General features: G+C 36.1%; 2 protein-coding genes across 2 annotated transcripts in view; one reads left to right on the top strand and one right to left on the bottom strand.

The window, feature by feature from the left end:
• The window catches only part of LOC125775854 (protein toll-like), a 138,743-nt gene extending 124,117 nt beyond the window's left edge, over nt 1-14,626 (bottom strand). The window contains exon 1 of the mRNA XM_049446887.1: nt 12,329-14,626. Within this exon, the coding sequence (XP_049302844.1) occupies nt 12,347-14,626 (2,280 nt within the window). The 3' untranslated portion in view covers nt 12,329-12,346. The remainder of the gene's footprint in view (nt 1-12,328) is intronic.
• On the top strand, nt 3,685-6,015 carry LOC125775855 (protein toll-like). The gene has a single exon (XM_049446889.1). It carries the CDS (start codon nt 3,685-3,687, stop codon nt 6,013-6,015), a length of 2,331 nt encoding a protein of 776 aa, XP_049302846.1.
• Nucleotides 14,627-17,896: the final 3,270 nt, after the last annotated feature.

The raw sequence follows: 17,896 nt of genomic DNA, 5'->3' as shown, positions 1-17,896 counted from the left end.
AACATAGTGGAATGAAGTGACCAAAAAACCAAAAAAAAAGGAGAAAATAAAAGGAAAAAGCAAACACCAGAAGAAATGGTTTGAAAGTAATGAGTGCAGAGCAAATGAAAGGAGGAGAAGAAATTAAAGAGAAAATTGCAAAAATATTATTAATGCCCTATGCAAGGACGGTAGAGCACCTTCAACCAACGTCGCAACTGCTTGCCGGGCTGCCTTGTAGTTTTGCTGAGGTTGCTCATACGCCATGGGTAGCTTACTTAAAGGGTTAGGCGGTTGGTAAAAATACATATATATTTATATATATGCAAAAAATTGCTAATTTATATACATAAAAATTTGTATATATATACAAATTTGAGCTATATATACATATATACATACATACATATATCTTATGTTGCTTATAGTATACTCTTAGTCCAGCTATTGTCCACTCGGCCGCTTACACTCTAGGTTAGAACATTGGCCAGCTGTGTTGGCAGTGAAAGGTAATTTCCTTGCTTGTTTCTTTTGTTGGTTGGTGCGCTGGTTAGCAGCTTGCTGTGGTGGTTTAACTGCTGCCGGGCGGGCACAAAGTTTGCGGTATAAACAAGCGCGTTGCCTCATTTTTCATTTATAAATTTATTATTAAGTAACTAGAAGTGGGAACAAAAACTAAACATAGCAGACAACTACATACAAATGTATTTTCATAGAAATTCGGCAAAACAAAAAATATGTTCTACATATATATTATATTTTCAATACCGAAATTTCTAGTTATGGGCTTCATGTAGTTCGACTGAAGCTGCTTGCTAGAAAATCAACGTGGCAGTCGACTTGGGTATGAGTATATAAAAAAAGAGAAGGTCTTTCTTCTTTTCTGGCCTTTGTTTAATCGTTTTAAGTTCTTGAAGTAACAATTTAATATTGATCGTTCAGTTCATAAGGCAACTCTATATGGTACTATTGTAGTGTGATATGAACAATATATTCGAAAATTGTACCATTGTCTCAAAAAATAATATGTGCCAAATCTTGTATAGATAACTCATAAAATTTAAAATATTTGCACTCAAGAACTTTATGCTGCATTAACAGCCTATATTGCGGACATAAGCTTCAATGAACCGATCTGAACCATTTACTGTGGAATTAAAGCTTAACGTTAGAAAACATTCCGTGCGAAATTTTGACATGATATCTTGTAAAATTAAAAACGACGAACAACATGCAGAAAGACCAACAACATCAATCACATCTGATGGTCAACTTGTCAGTAAAAGAAAATAGCATGAGAATCGCCGATTAGCAATCAGAGTTTTGACAGGAAATTTTTGGAATATCGTACTATTTTAAAAGACCACTTGGGCCCTAGAAAAGTGAAATCACGTTTGGTACCAAAAGCACCAAATTTTTACGAAAAACGGACCCGCATTAACGTCTGCAGAGGTATGATTTCCGACTACGGGGGTGCCATGAAATATATTATTACCGGCGATGAGTCTTGGATTTGTGTTCACAAACCGAAAACAGACGATGTATCGACCGAATATCGTGAAAAAAAGGATCCAAAGCCGAAAAAAACACGACAAAGTAGCTCAAAAATCAAGGCTATGTGACAGTTTTCCTCGATTCGAGGTCCGAATTCCTTCCGATACGTCAAATTGTCAACAAGGAATATTATCAGAGTGTTATGCGACGTTTGTGCGAAGCTATTCGTAAGAAGTAAGGAAGAGCCAAGCTCGGGTCCAACTGAACATTTTATACTCTTGCAACTTACAAAAATCAAAGCCCGAGAAATATTTCAAGGTGTAAAACTTCAACCATAGGATCGAAATCCAAGCTATTTTATCTAAAACTTCTATATTGACAAACACATAAGGTTTATTAAGAAACGAAAATCGTTATACGTATTATCTGTTTTTCCAAATACCGCGTACCACTAACATGCTACATACTAAAAAACCAATCGTATAGAGTAAAGTCAGACGGATGTTTAAAAATCCTGATATTGGTAACGGCGGGTAAGTCAAGTTTTCGCTCATTTGCCTGATTTAACTTCGCGTAACTTCTGGCTATTCAACAAATTCTCATGACCACTCCGAAGACACCGCTTTGACACAATTGAGGATTTTAAAGCTCGAAAGATCGAAGAAGGCCATCACGACGGAGGATTTTTCCAAGTGATATGATGATTGGAAAATTCGTTGGCATACGTGTATTGCAGCGGAAGAAGACTACTTTGAGGGAGTTGAAATGTACAAAATTCACCTTTCAATTAAACCCATTTTTTTCAAAACTTTTTGCCCACAGGTGCCCTGCGATGCTCTGTGTCAAATTTCAGTTTAATATTTCAATTCAGTGCTAAGTTGTGGCACTTTATAGGTGTTCGGTTAATGTCGATTTGTGGGCGTGGCAGTGGTCCGATTACGCTAATCTACGAACATGTAATTTCTTTGTACTTAGAAACCTGTTTACCTAGTTTCATCGAGATATCTCAATTTTTACTCAAGTTACAGATTGCATGGACAAACGGACGGACAGACAGACAGCCAGACCGACTTCAATTTTTCTCGTCATCATGATCATTTGATAATATATAATCCTATATTTATCACGCTTAGTTTAAAGTGATACGTACTTACTTTCCGTTAGGTGAACTCTGTAGCAACTGGTCGCAAGAGTATACTCGTACAAACGAAGAAATTGTGTAAACAAATCGCATTAGTACATATGGCTGGTCTTCTGAAATTTGGATTTAAAAAAAAAAATCTAAAAAAATTTATTGCAAAACAACGTTTGTTAGTTAACTCATAACATGCTTGTTTTATATCTTAAATATTTGTATTATGTTAAAAGTATTCCGACTAAACCGCTTATTATAACTTTTAGCGATTTGACCTGTGCTACATTAGCCAGCTTTAACACGGTCACGGCAACTTTTTAAAAACTTTTTAACCACAAATATCGTAAGTTATTGTGGTACACTACGTCGCTTTGACTTCGCTTACGACTTTTAGTAGCGTTGCCATTAAATTAGTCATAAATTTAGAAGAGTAAATTATTTTAGAAAAAGTTTGTTTTTCTTATATTGTATAGAACAGCAAACAAATTTTCGCACAAGGGCGAGTGCTATGCGAATTTGCGGTTTTCACAAATATTTTTCTTGATAAGGAATTAAAATACGATTTATGTTTCTTAAAGCGTACCAACTCGATATTATATTTTAGTATTTCAGTAAGTGTTAGAGAGTTGGTTTGCAAGCCAGATTTATTGTGGAGGAAATATAAAAACAATAACGGCTAATTAGTCAATATGAACAAACTAAAAGTGCGCAATTTGTATGTAATACTCGCCTACATACTAAGTCAACTGATCATAAACAACAAATTTCTGTTGGCGCACACTACCGAATTGAAGTCAATCAAAACTGCTGTTGCACTATTCTCCACTTGGCCCCCCGATTGCTATAAGGATAAGAATACTACTTGTGTTTGCAGTGAGAATCTTCAGTGTCATATTGTCGACGGACTCAATTCTATTTTTATCAACTTTTTTTCAAACACGCGGAAACTCGTCGTAATGTGTAAAACTATAGTCACAGAAACTTATATCGATTTCCTACTCAAACGCAAATTTCAGTCAACTTTACTTAAAACACGTCATATTGGAGTGATAAATTGCATAAATTTCACACACGAAATGTATATGAATAACATAGAGTGGGTATTGCTAAAAAATTTGAATGAGGCGAATAAATTAACACTAGTCTTTAACATTGACCTTGCGCCCAACTCAAGGGTCAATTTTAGTACAGAATGGAAAGAAACTAACCTGCAATTGATTTTTAAATCAAATCGAAATGAAATCAGGGAAGCAGATATTATAAGCATATTCACTGACATACTTTATGAGGATAATCAAGTGGAAACGCTAACGTTTAGCGTACAAGGTCTAAGAAACCAGTACATATCGCTGCCACACTTGACGCAAACATTCTTTATGCTTAGACATTCCTATGCGCTCAAACAGCTGAACTTAGCCAGAAATAATATACGAATTTTGGACGCATATACGTTTGTAGGAGTAACGCTATTGAATTATCTGAATTTGAGCCGTAATGAAATCAAGGAATTGCCCGAAAGTCTATTTGCATGTCAGCGTCAACTTTTAGTACTGGATCTGAGTCACAATTTATTGACATATTTAAAGCCACACCTTTTTGATCACACTCCTTGGCTATGGCAGTTGAAACTTGCTGGCAATCACCTGCACGACATCACAAATCTTATGGAAAATCTGAAACCGTTGCTTTATCTACATAGACTAGACGTAAGCCAGAACAAACTGCAAACAATTTGGGGCACCGAGACGTCCATCAATAGAACGTCAATGTTACTGACAAAATTTCGATACAGCATGAGTTGGGATTTTGGCGAGGGTCTTTATTATATTACCAAGTTGAAACCAGAGAATCACGAAGGTGGCGAGATTAACTCAACAGTAATCAATTTAAGTGGCAATAGTTTGCGCGAATTCACGTTGGATTGGCTTGTATTTGCGAACATTACATGCCCTTTTGAAATAAACCTAGAGCACAATTTGATTGAAAATATTTTTGCTTTACAAAAGACTGACGATTGTGCACTCGAACTCAAACTTACTGGTAATCCGATCGTGTGCGATTGTAAATTGGCTTGGATTTACAGTGAAAACTATCGTTCGTTGCTCAATGGTTTACAGTGCGTTCAGACGTCAACCAAATTAGTAAAAGATCTCGCGCAGCTGGAACGTAATGAACTGTGTGCTTGGGAACCTGTAATGTGCCCCAGAAAATGCAATTGTTACACACAATTTGAATTCTTGCACATCAATTGCAAGGGTGCGCAACATATCGAACAGCTCCCACGCCCCGAGCAAGTTGGGCTCAAGACTTCGGTACTCGATATTAGCAATAACAATTTCATTGAATTGCCGCTAAACACCACCTTCGGCTATGGTAACGTTTCGAAACTCAACGCGTCGCACAATCAAATCACGAGCATTAATATCAGTCAACTACCAACCAATTTGACGGTTTTGGATCTACGAAATAATCACTTAAAATCTTTAGATGATGAATTTTTGCGTACATACCTCAATGACAGCACAAAACTACAATATCTCTATCTAAGTGGTAATCATTGGATTTGCGACTGTTCCACACAAAAATTGGTGTACACCATACGTACACATCGGACACGCATATCCGATGCCGACCAGTTACTCTGTTACTCTACTACTCTTCTGAATGATACACTCCTAATAGACAATGTTAGAGAATTGTGTCCAACTCCTGTTAATGTTGAATATTATCAAAACATGAATACAACTGTGATTAGTGTAGGGTTAACCATTATTGTTTTACTTTGCATTATCGCACTCTTCTATAAATATAAATTAGAAGTGGAAGTCTGGTTATATAGCCACAACATGTTGAGATTTTGCATTAGCGAATGTGAGTTGGATAAGCATAAAACATTCGATGCATTTATTTCATATGCACACCAGGATGCAGACTTCGTCAACCATACATTACTGCCGCAACTCGAACAGTGCGAACCACCATTTCGTGTATGCACACACGAACGCAATTGGCTGGCTGGCGCTTATATACCTGAACAAATCATCGAATCGGTGGATCAGTCGCGTCGGACGATCATTGTGCTTTCGCAGCACTTCATCGAGTCGGATTGGGCACGCATGGAGTTTCGCACAGCACATCAGTGCTCGTTGAACGAGGGTCGTGCCCGTATAATAATGATTAAATATGGCGAAATCACGAAAACTGACTTATTGGATAGAGAACTAAGAGCATATTTGGATATGAATACTTATCTGGATTGGCAAGACGTCGGATTTTGGGACAAGTTACGCTACGCCATGCCACATAAAAGGCGTGGAGAGAGGAGTTCTGATATGTTAAAAACTAACGGCAGAATGTATGTTATGAGACAAGTTGAGGTGAATCGGTTGCGTGAGGAAATTGTTTAAATTTGTCACAATTCGTTTGCGGTAAAGAAAATTGGTTGCAGGATGGTAAGACTTATCAGAAAAACATACAAGTATATTTATGAAATATATTACATTTAATTGCAGTTACTTTTTGAGATCTTCCGATTCTTCTGTTACACAAATAGTACTTCAAAGTGTTGCTACTAAGAGAAAGATTGAAGATTGATGTAGTCTTGGCCAACGTGCTTACCAACCAGTGGTCATCGCATACACTCTTCCATCCCTTTATATTATATATCAAGTAAATATTTAATAAATTTTCGTGTATAATTAATTAAAAAGCGCACAATTATATCTGTTTATATATACAAAAATTATTTACCAAACTATTTCAACAAGAAAGAGAGCGTAAGTTCGAGTGCAAGGGAATATTTCATGAGTAGTATGGAAAGGTGCAATGCTTAAATGCAATGAGGTAAGGTACTGTCAGTTGCTGACCAAAATTTAAGTCAAACAAGTAATGAGGGTACCTAATATTCCGCCAAATCCAACTTAATACAGACGATTGTGAAAAGTTACGATTGGATTTGAATTTTGATTTTTTGTTCATAAGGTGTCATACAGTAAAGGCATTTTTGGTGTAAAGTTTCATCCCGTTATATTAAACGCTTCTTCATTTGTGTACTGGAAAATTAAAGAATCAAATGGAAGTTCAAATTGTGGTATATGGGAAGTAGGCATGGTTGCAATCCGATTACGGCCACTGCACTGTGATATCCTAATATGATAGAGATATTTGTCGAAATGGGTTGGTCAAGTCCCGAGAGAAAGGGTTTCACCAAAAAGTTGGCGGTGCTACGCCCATCATCCAATTTTTACTCGGGCTCCTATAAAGCCTTCTTATATCCTCTCAAAGGTAGAATTTAATGTCTCTGGTCTATTCAGACATTGACTTATCGCGCTTTTAATAGTTAACAGTACCCTTATATGGGGAGTGAGCGGGGTCATCCTCCGATTTCATCCATTTTCACACTATGGATAGAAATTTCTACAGGATTTGTGCTTAGGTTGTAGTAGCTCAGGTGATTTAGAAGACATACACATGAAACTTATTAGAGGGCGGGGCCACGCCTACTTTTTCACGAGTTTTTGCCCACAGATGTTCTTTGCTCTTGCTATCCTCTGTACCAAATTACAGCTTTATGGGGGTACTCTCATTTGAACGCATACATTTTACCAGTTTTAGGACAATTTTTTTTTATGCGACAACAAAATTCAATCATTTTAAATTTTTAATATATTTTTATTTGCATTTTGAAATGTACAAAAAAAAGATTTTTTCGTTTTTTACATTTTTAATATTTTTTTTTTTTAAATCAAAAAAAGTAGTTCAGTGGTAATGGTGATGGCTGTTCATGTTGTCTGAAATAAAAAAATTGAATGTATTATTATTCAGTAGTTCTGCGGCTATCATCCCTACCAAATATAATCAATTTCTTAAAAAAAAATATCGAACTTCCAAAAAAAGTCACGAAAATCTTGTTTTTTTTCGTTAAAAACCGTTTAAAAAAATATGAAAATATTTTCGAAAATAAAAAATTCTGGTAGGGACGATAACTATAAATGAGTAGAAGCACATATGTAAATTTTAAAGCAAACGGTTGAATACTTTTTTTTTAGGACCGTGACAGTTTCAGAAACCGACGATTCGAGAAAAATGCGTTTAGAAACGTAGCAGCTGCAGACTTGTCATGGCGCCTGATAGCAGTCGCTTACGACACGTCGGCGACTATGAGCTGTAACTTATCGAATACTATGAATTTTGGTCTGCATATATATAAAATATAAAAAAATCGATGTTTCGAGGCGATTACATGAGAATATCCCCTTATAGTTTAATTTTGTCTTAGTTATGGCAGTTTATGTGTTTTCGGTTAATGGCGATTTGTAGGCGTGGCAGTGGTCCGATTACGCCTATCTAAGGAATCGAAATTTTTTTTGTATGAAGAACACATACCAAGTTTCATCGAGGTATCTCAGTTTTTACTGAAGTTACAGCTTGCACGAACGGACAGACGGACACATATACAATCAACCGGATTTCAATTTTTCTCGTCATTCCGATCATTTATATATAACCCTATATTTATCTCCGAATTCCAATGGACATTCTTCTGAGTGCACACAATAAAACCGCTCCAAAGCGTGGAAGAACGCCACATAACCCTGGTGGGGGTTATGACGTTTGAATTTTGGAATGCGCATGGAATAAATTTTATTGCATATCTTAAAAAAAAGAACCATCAATAACGGCTAATGCCCAGCATTATTGAACTGATGCAAGTACGAAATCGCCGAAAAACGGTCGCCTTTGAAGAAAAAAAATGCGGTTACACTAGACAATATACCGTCTGACAAGTCAGTGAAAACGATGGCAAAAATCAATTAATTGGACTTCGAATTGTTTCTGCGTCCACCGTATTCTCCAAATCTGGGCCCGAACGACTATTTTCTGCTCTCAAATTTTAAAAGAATGCTTATTGGGAAGAAATTTTCGTCATATGAGTGGATCACCAAAACTTAGGCCTATTTTGAATTAAAATATAAATCGTACTACAGTACAAAAATATTATCAAAAGTTGTTGAAAAAAAAAACGATGTACGTGACCTAGCCGACCTTACTCCACCATTTTTGAATCAGTATTGGCACATGCGATGAAGGTACTGCATCATCCCTGTATTCTAATAGTACACACATAGATAAAAATGTTGGAGAGCTCCTCTTGGTCCCAACTCCAGACTATATGGTGGATGATTGATAGATCCAAATGCTAAAAATTACTTAGAAATTGAAATGGATGTTAGCTATAAAGATTGAAATCTATTAATAAAATTCTGTCTTCATAATTGTAAGTGTGACTTTTCCATGTTTTGAAGTTTTCAAAAATTAATTGGTGTTAATGGGTATATCTTGTATATTTATCCAAATATATATTTAGTCTAACTCATATCCAGCCTGCGCTCCGGTGAAATGAAAATAGGCGGACAGTAATCGCAATAAAAATAATATGCTGACAGCAAATTTATTTATCGCCAGGAAATGAAAAAATCCGAAATCCGTTCGACTGTCAGTCCGTCCGTCCGTGCAAGCTGTAACTTGAGTAAAAAGATTTCTCGATGATACTTGGTATGTGCTCCTCGTACAAAAGAATTTCGAGTACTTATATTGGCGTAATCGGACCACTGCCACGCCCACAAATCGCCATTAGCCGAAAACACATAAACTGCCATAACTAAGACAAAGTTAAGCTATAAGAGGGTATTCTCATGTAATCACTTCGAAAAATCGATTTTTTTTTATATTTTGACAGCAGAACCTATGAAAACATGCTGTGAAAAATGAAGACCGAAAGTCATAGTATTTGATAAGTTACAGCTCATAGTTGCCGACGTGTCGTAAGCAACTGTTTATCAGACGCGAAGTCTACAGCTGCTACGTTTCTAAACGCATTTTTCTCGAATCATCATTTTCTAAAACTGTCATGGTCCTAAAAAAAAAGTATTCAACTGTTTGCTTTAAAATTTACATATGTTCTTCTACTCATTTATAGTTATCATCCCTACCAGAATTGTTTATTTTCGAAAATATTTTCATATTTTTTAAACGATTTTTAACGGAAAAAAACAAGATTTTCGTGCCTTTTTTTGAAGTTCGATATTTTTTTTTTTGAAGAAATTGATAATATTTGGTAGGGACGATAGCCGCAGAACTACTGAATAATAATCCATTCGATTTTTTTATTTCAGACAACGTGTACAGCCGCTATCACCATTACCAGTGAACTCCATTTTTGTGTTTGGGGACTACTTTCATTAAAAAAATATATTAAAAATGTAAAAAACGAAAAAAAAATTTTTTGTACATTTCAAAATACAAATAAAAATATATTAAAAATATATAGAGGATATAAGAAGGCTTTATAGGAGCCCGAGCAAAAATTGAATGATGGGCGTAGCACCGCCAACTTTTTGGTGAAACCCCTTCTCTCGGGACTTGACCAACCGATTTCGACAAATATTTCAATCATATTCCGATACCGCGGTGTGAAAATGGGCGAAATCGCACTGAAACCACGCCAACTTCCCATATGACAAAATTTTAAAATCCATTTGATTACTTAATTTTCCAGTACACAAATCAAGAAGCGTTTAATATAACGGGATGAAACTTTACACGAATAATGCCTTTACTGTATGACACCTTACGAACAAAAAATGTTCAATTCCAACCATAACACCGGCCGACAAATTAAAATTTTTTGAACGTTGTTAGTATTTCAGCCACAAATATCACCAATTTTTATTATTTTAAACACGAAAACACCTACATATTTGCCCTATCACATCAGATTTTTTTAAAAGAAGGAAAAAGCATTTTTTTCAAAATGTAAAGAAAAAATAAATAATCATATTACAAAAACATAAAAAATTACGTCTGGGTGTAGTCTTTTTGTGAGTATGTTCAGTAATATCACGTGTCAGTGATCAGCAGTAATCAGTCATCATGTTCACATTCCATCGACCTTGGTACCTTGTCTCCATAGTTTTTATGTCCTGGTGGAACCTTTTCCCTGCTCTTCACTGCAATCACCAAGATTATCAAGAAAAAAGTCCACATGTGAATCTAGAAAGTGGAGTTTTATGCTCATATTACACCCCAATTTCCGATACTTATCTAATAGAATTGCAACCTCATTTTTATAGTCGGGGTGTTTATTATTTCCTAGAATATTGTTGACAACATCTTTGAACGCCAGCCAAGATTCTGATTCAGTATTATTCATTGTAGCATCAAATTTTTCATCACCCATCAAAGATCTGATTTGCTGTCCATCGAACACTCCTTCTTTAATTTTGGCATCAGATAATCTTGGAAATTTTTAAACAGATATTTATAACTAGCATTGCTTTTATATAATGCTCTAACGAACTGTTTCATCATACCGAGTTTGATATGAAGCGGATGTAGTAAAATTCTTTCAGGATTAATTAAATTTTTTTCAATAACGTTTTTTGTTCCTACTTTGAGATTTTTACGAGGATTCCATTGTTTTTGTACGTCGTGCTTGTCTCGTGCTCTTCTAAGCCACTTGCACAAGAAGCATGGAAATTTTGCATATCCGACTGCTGGCCCAATATATAGTTATAATTTTTAGAACTCCACAAAGCTGCCAACCGTGTTTCCAATTTTATTTAACAATGTTTCTAAATTTTCATAAGTCTCTTTCAAATGAACAGAATGGGTGACTGGAACAGAAGCTCCGCTTTTAGACTCCGCTTCGAAGAATCTATAAAAAGTCTCCAATCTCCAGAATTATATTTTACTTCTAACTTTTCAATAAGATCGGGAATATTCTTACAATAAACTAATAATTCTTCCTGACTAATGAAAGGTACAAATTCTGCTTCACGTTTTCTATACCATGCAAAATATGTATTTGGAGCTAACAGATGTTCTGCATGAAGTCTAGATCCAAGAGGTTTATTTAGAAAGATTTAGTTGTCTAACTAAATCATTTAATTCACCTTGAGTAAATTTCTGTGGTTGATTTAAAATTGGTTCATAAACTTCCGTCGACTCTTGACGCTGTAAATTTTGTACTGATGATGTTGAACTAAGATCAGATATTGAGCTTGGAAAGGGCACTGGCATATCTGAACCATGTGGAATCGGCCGTGTAACTGAAGATACATTTGCGTAGACAATTTTATTTTTATTTTTAGCATTAAAACCTTTCACATTTGTACATCAAAAATAACAATCATCAATATGATTTGTTGTCTGCTCTCATATCTTAGGTCTACCGAAAGGTAGAGATTTTTATTTTTTGTTTATTAAACCTGGTATCAGGTATAATTCGTGATCAGCACTACCAAATTAGTGCAAAAAAATAATCAGAACTTGAACAAGGAAAATGATGTCGGCCGGTGGCCTATTGATAAAATATTACATTGCACTCGAACTTGCGATTTCTTTCTTGTTGAAATAGTTTAGTAAATAATTTTTGTATATATAAAAAGATGTAACACACACAAACAACACGAAAATTTATTAAATATTTACTTGAGATATAATAAAATTAGATTGACGAGTAAATGCGATCATCACTGTTTGGTGAGCACGTTGGCCAAGATTATCTCAATCTTCAATCTTTTTCTCAGTAGCAACATTTTGAAGAACCCTTTGTGTCACAGAAGAATCGGAAGATTTCATTAAGTAACTGCAAATAAATGTAATATATTTGTATTTTCATAAATATATGTATTTAGATTTCTTATAACTCTTACCAACCTGCAACTGTGGCAAATTTTAAACAATTTCATCACGCAACCGATTCATCTCAACTTGTCCCATAACATACATTCTGCCGTTAGTTTTTAGCATATCGGAACTCCTCTCTCCACGCACTTCATGTGGCATGGCATAGCGTAATTTGTCCCAAAATCCGACGTCTTGCCAATCCAGATAAGTATTCATATCCAAATATGCCCTTAGTTCTCTATCCAGTAAGTCAGTTTTCGTGATTTCGCCATATTTAATCATTATGATGCGCGCACGACCCTCGTTCAACGAGCACTGATGCGCTGTGCGAAACTCCATGCGCGCCCAATCCGACTCGATAAAGTGCTGCGAGAGCACAATGATCGTCCGACGCGACTGATCCACCGATTCTATGATTTGTTCAGGTATATAAGCGCCAGCCAGCCAATTGCGTTCGTGCGTGCATACACGAAATGGTGGTTCGCACTGTTCGAGTTGCGGCAGTAATGTATGGTTGACGAAGTCTGCATCCTGGTGTGCATATGAAATAAACGCATCGAATGTTTTGTGTTTATCCAGCTCACATTCGCGAATGCAAAATCTCAATATGTTGTGGCTATATAACCAGACTTCCACTTCTAATTTATATTTATAAAAGAGTGCGATAATGCAAAGTAAAACAATAATAGTTAACGCTACACTAATCACCGTTGCATTCAAGTTTCGATAATATTCAACATTAACAAGAGTTGGACACAATTCTCTCACATTGTCTATAAGGCGTGTATCGTTCAGCAGATTAACACAGAGTAACTGGTCGGCATCGGGTATGCGTGTCCGATGTGTACGTATAGTGTACAGCAATTGCTGCGTGGAACAGTCGCAAATCCAATAATTATCACTTAGATAGAGATATTGTAGTTTTGTGCTGTCATTGAGGTATGTCCGCAAAAATTCATCATTTAAGGATTTTAAATTATTATTTCGCAGATCCAAAACCGTCAAATTAGTTGGCAGTTGACTGAGATTTATGCTCGTGATTTGATTGTGCGACGCGTTGAGTTGCGAAACGTTACCATAGCCGAAGGTGTTGTTTAGCGGCAATTCAATGAAATTGTTATTGCTAATATCGAGTACCGAACTCTTGAGCCCAACTTGCTCGGGGCGTGGGAGCTGTTCGATATGTTGCGCACCCTTGCAACTGATGTACAGGAATTCCAATTGTGTGTAACAATGGCAGTTTCTGGGGCACATTACAGGTTCCCAAGCACACAGTTCATTACGTTCCAGCTGCGCGAGATCTTTTACTAGTTTGGTTGACGTCTGAACGCACTGTAAACCATTGAACAGCGAACGATAGTTTTCACTGTAAATCCAAGCCAATTTACAATCGCACACGATCGGGTTACCAGTTATTTTGATTTTGGGTGCACAATCGTCAGTCGTTTGTAAAGCAAAAATATTTTCAATCAAATTAAGCTCTAGGTTTATTTCAAAAGGGCATGTAATATTCGCAACTACAAGCCAATCCAACGTGAATTCGCGCAAACGATTGCCACTTAGATTTATTACCGTTGAGTTAATCTTGCCTCCTTCGTAGTTCTCTGGTTTCAACTTGGTAATATAATTAAGAACGTCGGCTAAAGCCGAACTCATGTTGTATCGAAAAATTGTCAGTAATTTCGGGACTCTATTGACGGACGTCTCGGTGCTCCAAATAGTTTGCAGTTGGTTCTGGCTTACGTCTAGCCTATGTAGATAATTCAGCGGCTTCAGATTTTCCAAAAGATTTGTGGTATCGTGCAGGTGATTGCCACCAAGTTTCAACTGCCATAACCAAGGTGTGTGATCGAAAAGGTGTGGCGTTAAATATGTCAATAAATTGTGACTCAGATCCAGTATTAAAAGTTGACTCTGATATGAAAATAGACTTTCGGGCAATTCCCGGATTGCATTACGGCTCAAATTCAGACAATTCAAATACCTTAGCGCTTTAAAGATGTTTGCGTCCAAAATTTTCATATTATTTCCGGCTAAGTCAAGCAGTCTGAGCGCAGAGAAGTTTATAATGAATGTGTGCGCCAAGTTTTGCAGCGATAAGTACTGGTTTTTTCGACCTTGTACGCTAAGCGTAAGCGTTTCCAGTTGATTCGGCATATAATGTGTGCCAGTTGGTATGCTTATAATATCAGCTTCCCGGATTTCGGTTCGATTTGATTTAATAATCAATTGCAGGTGAGTCTCTTTCGTAGTTAGACCATAAGATAACGTTGGTTCTGCAACAAGGTCGATGTTATAGACTAGTGTTAATTTATTCAGCTCATTCATATTTCTTAGTATTACCCACACAAAGTCATTCATATAGATTCCGTGTGTAAAATTCTTGCAATTTACCACTTGGAAATAACGTGTTTTAAGTAAAATTGATTGAAATTTGCGTTTGAGTATGAAATCGATATTAGTTTCTGTATCTTTAGAGTAACACTTTACCAACAGATACCGACGTCTTCCAGAAAAGGTGATGTAAATAGAATTGGGTCCGTCGACAATTTTACACTTAAGATGCTCACGGCTATAGCAATCACATGTAGTCTTCTCATCGCTATAGCAATCGGGGGGCCAAGTGGAGAACGGTTCAACATTAGTTTCGATTAACTTCATTTCGGTAGTGTGCGCCAACAGAAATTTGTTGTTTATGATCAGTTGACTTAGTATGTAGGCGAGTATTACATACAAATTGCGCACTTTTAGTTTATTCATATTTAATAATTTGCTTTAATTGTTTTTATATTTCCTCCACTATAATTCGGACTTGCAGACCAACTCACTTACACTTACTGAAATACTAAAATATAATATTGATCTGGTACGCTTTTAGTAACTTAGATCGTATTTTAATTTTTTATCAACAAAAATATTTGTGAAAACCGCAAATTCGCTTCACACTCGCCCTTGTGCGATAATTTGTTTGCTGTTTTATATAATATAAAAGACGCAAACTTTTTCTAAAGGAATTTACTCTTCTGTGGGCTGACTAAATCTATAGCAATGCCACTGAAATTCGTAAGAGAACTCACTATAGTGTAGCACAATAATTTGCGATATTTGTGGTTAAAAACTTTTTAAAAAGTTGCCGTGACCGTGTGAAAGCTACATTAACCACAGGTCAAATCGCTAAAAATTAAAATAAACGGTTTAATCAGAATGATTTTAACATAATACAATTATTTGAGATATAAAACATGCATGTTATGAGTTAGCTAGCAAACGTTGTTTTGCCATAAATGTTTTTTTTAGATTTTTTTTTAAACCAAACTTCAGAAGACCAGCTATATGCGCGTTTGCTATTTGTTTACTCACTTTCTTCGTTTGTATACTCTTGCATCCAGTTGCTGCAGAGTTCACCTAACAGAAAGTACGTATCACTTTAAACTAAGCGAGATAAATATATGGTTATTAGAGGACCCGTCCACGCTTTATTGTGGCTACTACTACTCCATCTATTTGATTTCTATTGGTTGAATTATATCTGATATTTAATGAAATATAGCATTTTTGTGAAGCAGTCTGTGTTAATTTACAAAAAACTGAATCATTAAGCAATTCGTGTGTTAAGAAAGCATTGCTTTTTGGGGTAAAATACTGTTGAATTTGGGCTCTGCACCAGAGAAGGCAACCGTTGAAAAGAGATTTGCTAAGTTGGAATAAGATGAAATGAGTACCGAGAACAGTTAGCAATTCGTTGTTTATTCGTTTAGATAATGAACTTGTGAGGCACCCACTTTGCACAGAGCCTTCGCCTCATTACTGCCTGTGGCCGGCATGCGTTAAATTTGGAGTAAAACAATTCATTTTTCCCTATGCCATGACGTCTTTGGAATATCTAAATTCATACAAAACATTCTTACCTATTTTTTATTTTTACAACAATTAATATATAACAGAATGTTCTTATATACAATGTTCGCAGCCTTCATTACACAATACAAAAATTTTTACTGTAGAGGTTACTCTTGAACGAGCGACATACAGTCGGCCATGTGAAAAACGGTCAGCGCTCAAATGTAGGCCTGCAACTTTAAGATTTGACCCTGCGATTTATTAAAGGTGATTGCAAAATATGTCTTTACGGGAAACTGTTTAAATTGAAAGGGTAAATCCGATGGTATCAGAGGGATTCGGGGAATCAATACATCTTCTCCGGTACCACATACTGTGAGTATTGTGCACTCTATCATGAAAGTTTTCAGTGATTTTACCAGCAAACAACCTAGTTTCAACACCATTTTGTGAGGAGGGAGTCCAGACAGGGTTAGAAATTTTTTATAAAAATTAATAGTTTCTTCCAAATCGAGAACAGTATCTACCGAGTAGTACACAAGGTGCGTTTCAAAGGACTTAAAGAAAACATAACAAATGGTTTTTCGGCAAAATCAATTTATTTTATTCAAAATAGTCTCCTTTTGCTTCAATACAGCTTTCTGCATGGTCCAATAGCATGTCGAACAAGTGTTTTAGCGCGTTGGCCGGTATGGTCGCGCACCAAACGCTTCAAAACTCCAAGGTAGAATACCGCGTTAAGGTTTTGACCGGGTGAAACAAATTTTTTATGGACAATACCCTTGGTATATATCATAAAAATAAATCAGCATTGTCTTCACTTTTGACTTCTCCATGCGCAATTTTTTGGGTTTCGGCTCGTCCGTTGCCTTCCATTCAGCACTCTGGCGTTTCGTTACGGCATCATTTTGGAAACACCACGTTTCATCACCAGTCACCACAAAGTAAAGAAAGTTTTTGTCCTTTTTGACCTCTTTAATGATGTCCTTCGGATGATGGATTCTGAGCAATTTTTGGTCGTCAGTCAATTTGTGTGGAATGAACCTTTTGTGAGCCCAATGATCGACAGTAAATTGATGTTTTGGAGATGCTCAATTCCATTTCCCTGAATTTCAATGATGATTACGTCTGATTTTTATGAATTCACGCACGGTTTCGATGGAATTGCCGGTGATCACGCATTTTGATTGGCCCACATGTTGATCGTCATTTGTGTCGTTGAAACCACTCGTGCACTCTGCTACGGGACAGGCAATCATCGCCATAAACTTGCTTCATCAATTGAAACGTTTCAGCAAAAGTTTTCCCAATTTTAAAACAAAATTTAATGTTGGATTTTTGTTCAAAGCTCATTTTCGGACGGATAACACAAACATACTGACACTTAAAACGCAATAACTTTACTTCCAATCGATGAAAAAAAAGCTTTCAGGGACATATGTCATGAAATTCTCACTGGACAATCGATAAAGAGAGCAGATTCTAACGCACTAGTCGACATATAGATGGCGCCACCAGGGGGCACTAGATTGAAAAATTCCTGTTTACTTTGGAACGCACCTTGTGTGACGAACCGCTCGAATGCAAACTTTGGTTATACAAAATTTTCATATTTTAACGCATTATACACGGTTTTATTATATGAATTTGGTTGTTTGAATGCAATTCGTTTATAGGCAAATTTCGCATTTATGCAAAAAAAATCAGCGAAACTAAATCGTTACCCAGAAATTTTAATCTGTTTTAAGCAAATTTTCC

Source organism: Bactrocera dorsalis, chromosome 1 (assembly GCF_023373825.1).
Source record: "Bactrocera dorsalis isolate Fly_Bdor chromosome 1, ASM2337382v1, whole genome shotgun sequence".
Lineage (NCBI taxonomy): Eukaryota > Metazoa > Arthropoda > Insecta > Diptera > Tephritidae > Bactrocera > Bactrocera dorsalis.
Note: the sequence above shows the minus strand (reverse complement) of the source record. Positions and strands in the feature narration are given on the sequence as shown.

Excerpts from the sequence above, each read along its gene's own strand:
- LOC125775855 (XM_049446889.1), top strand. The coding sequence starts at position 3,685 with ATGTATATGAATAACATAGAGTGGGTATTGCTAAAAAATTTGAATGAG.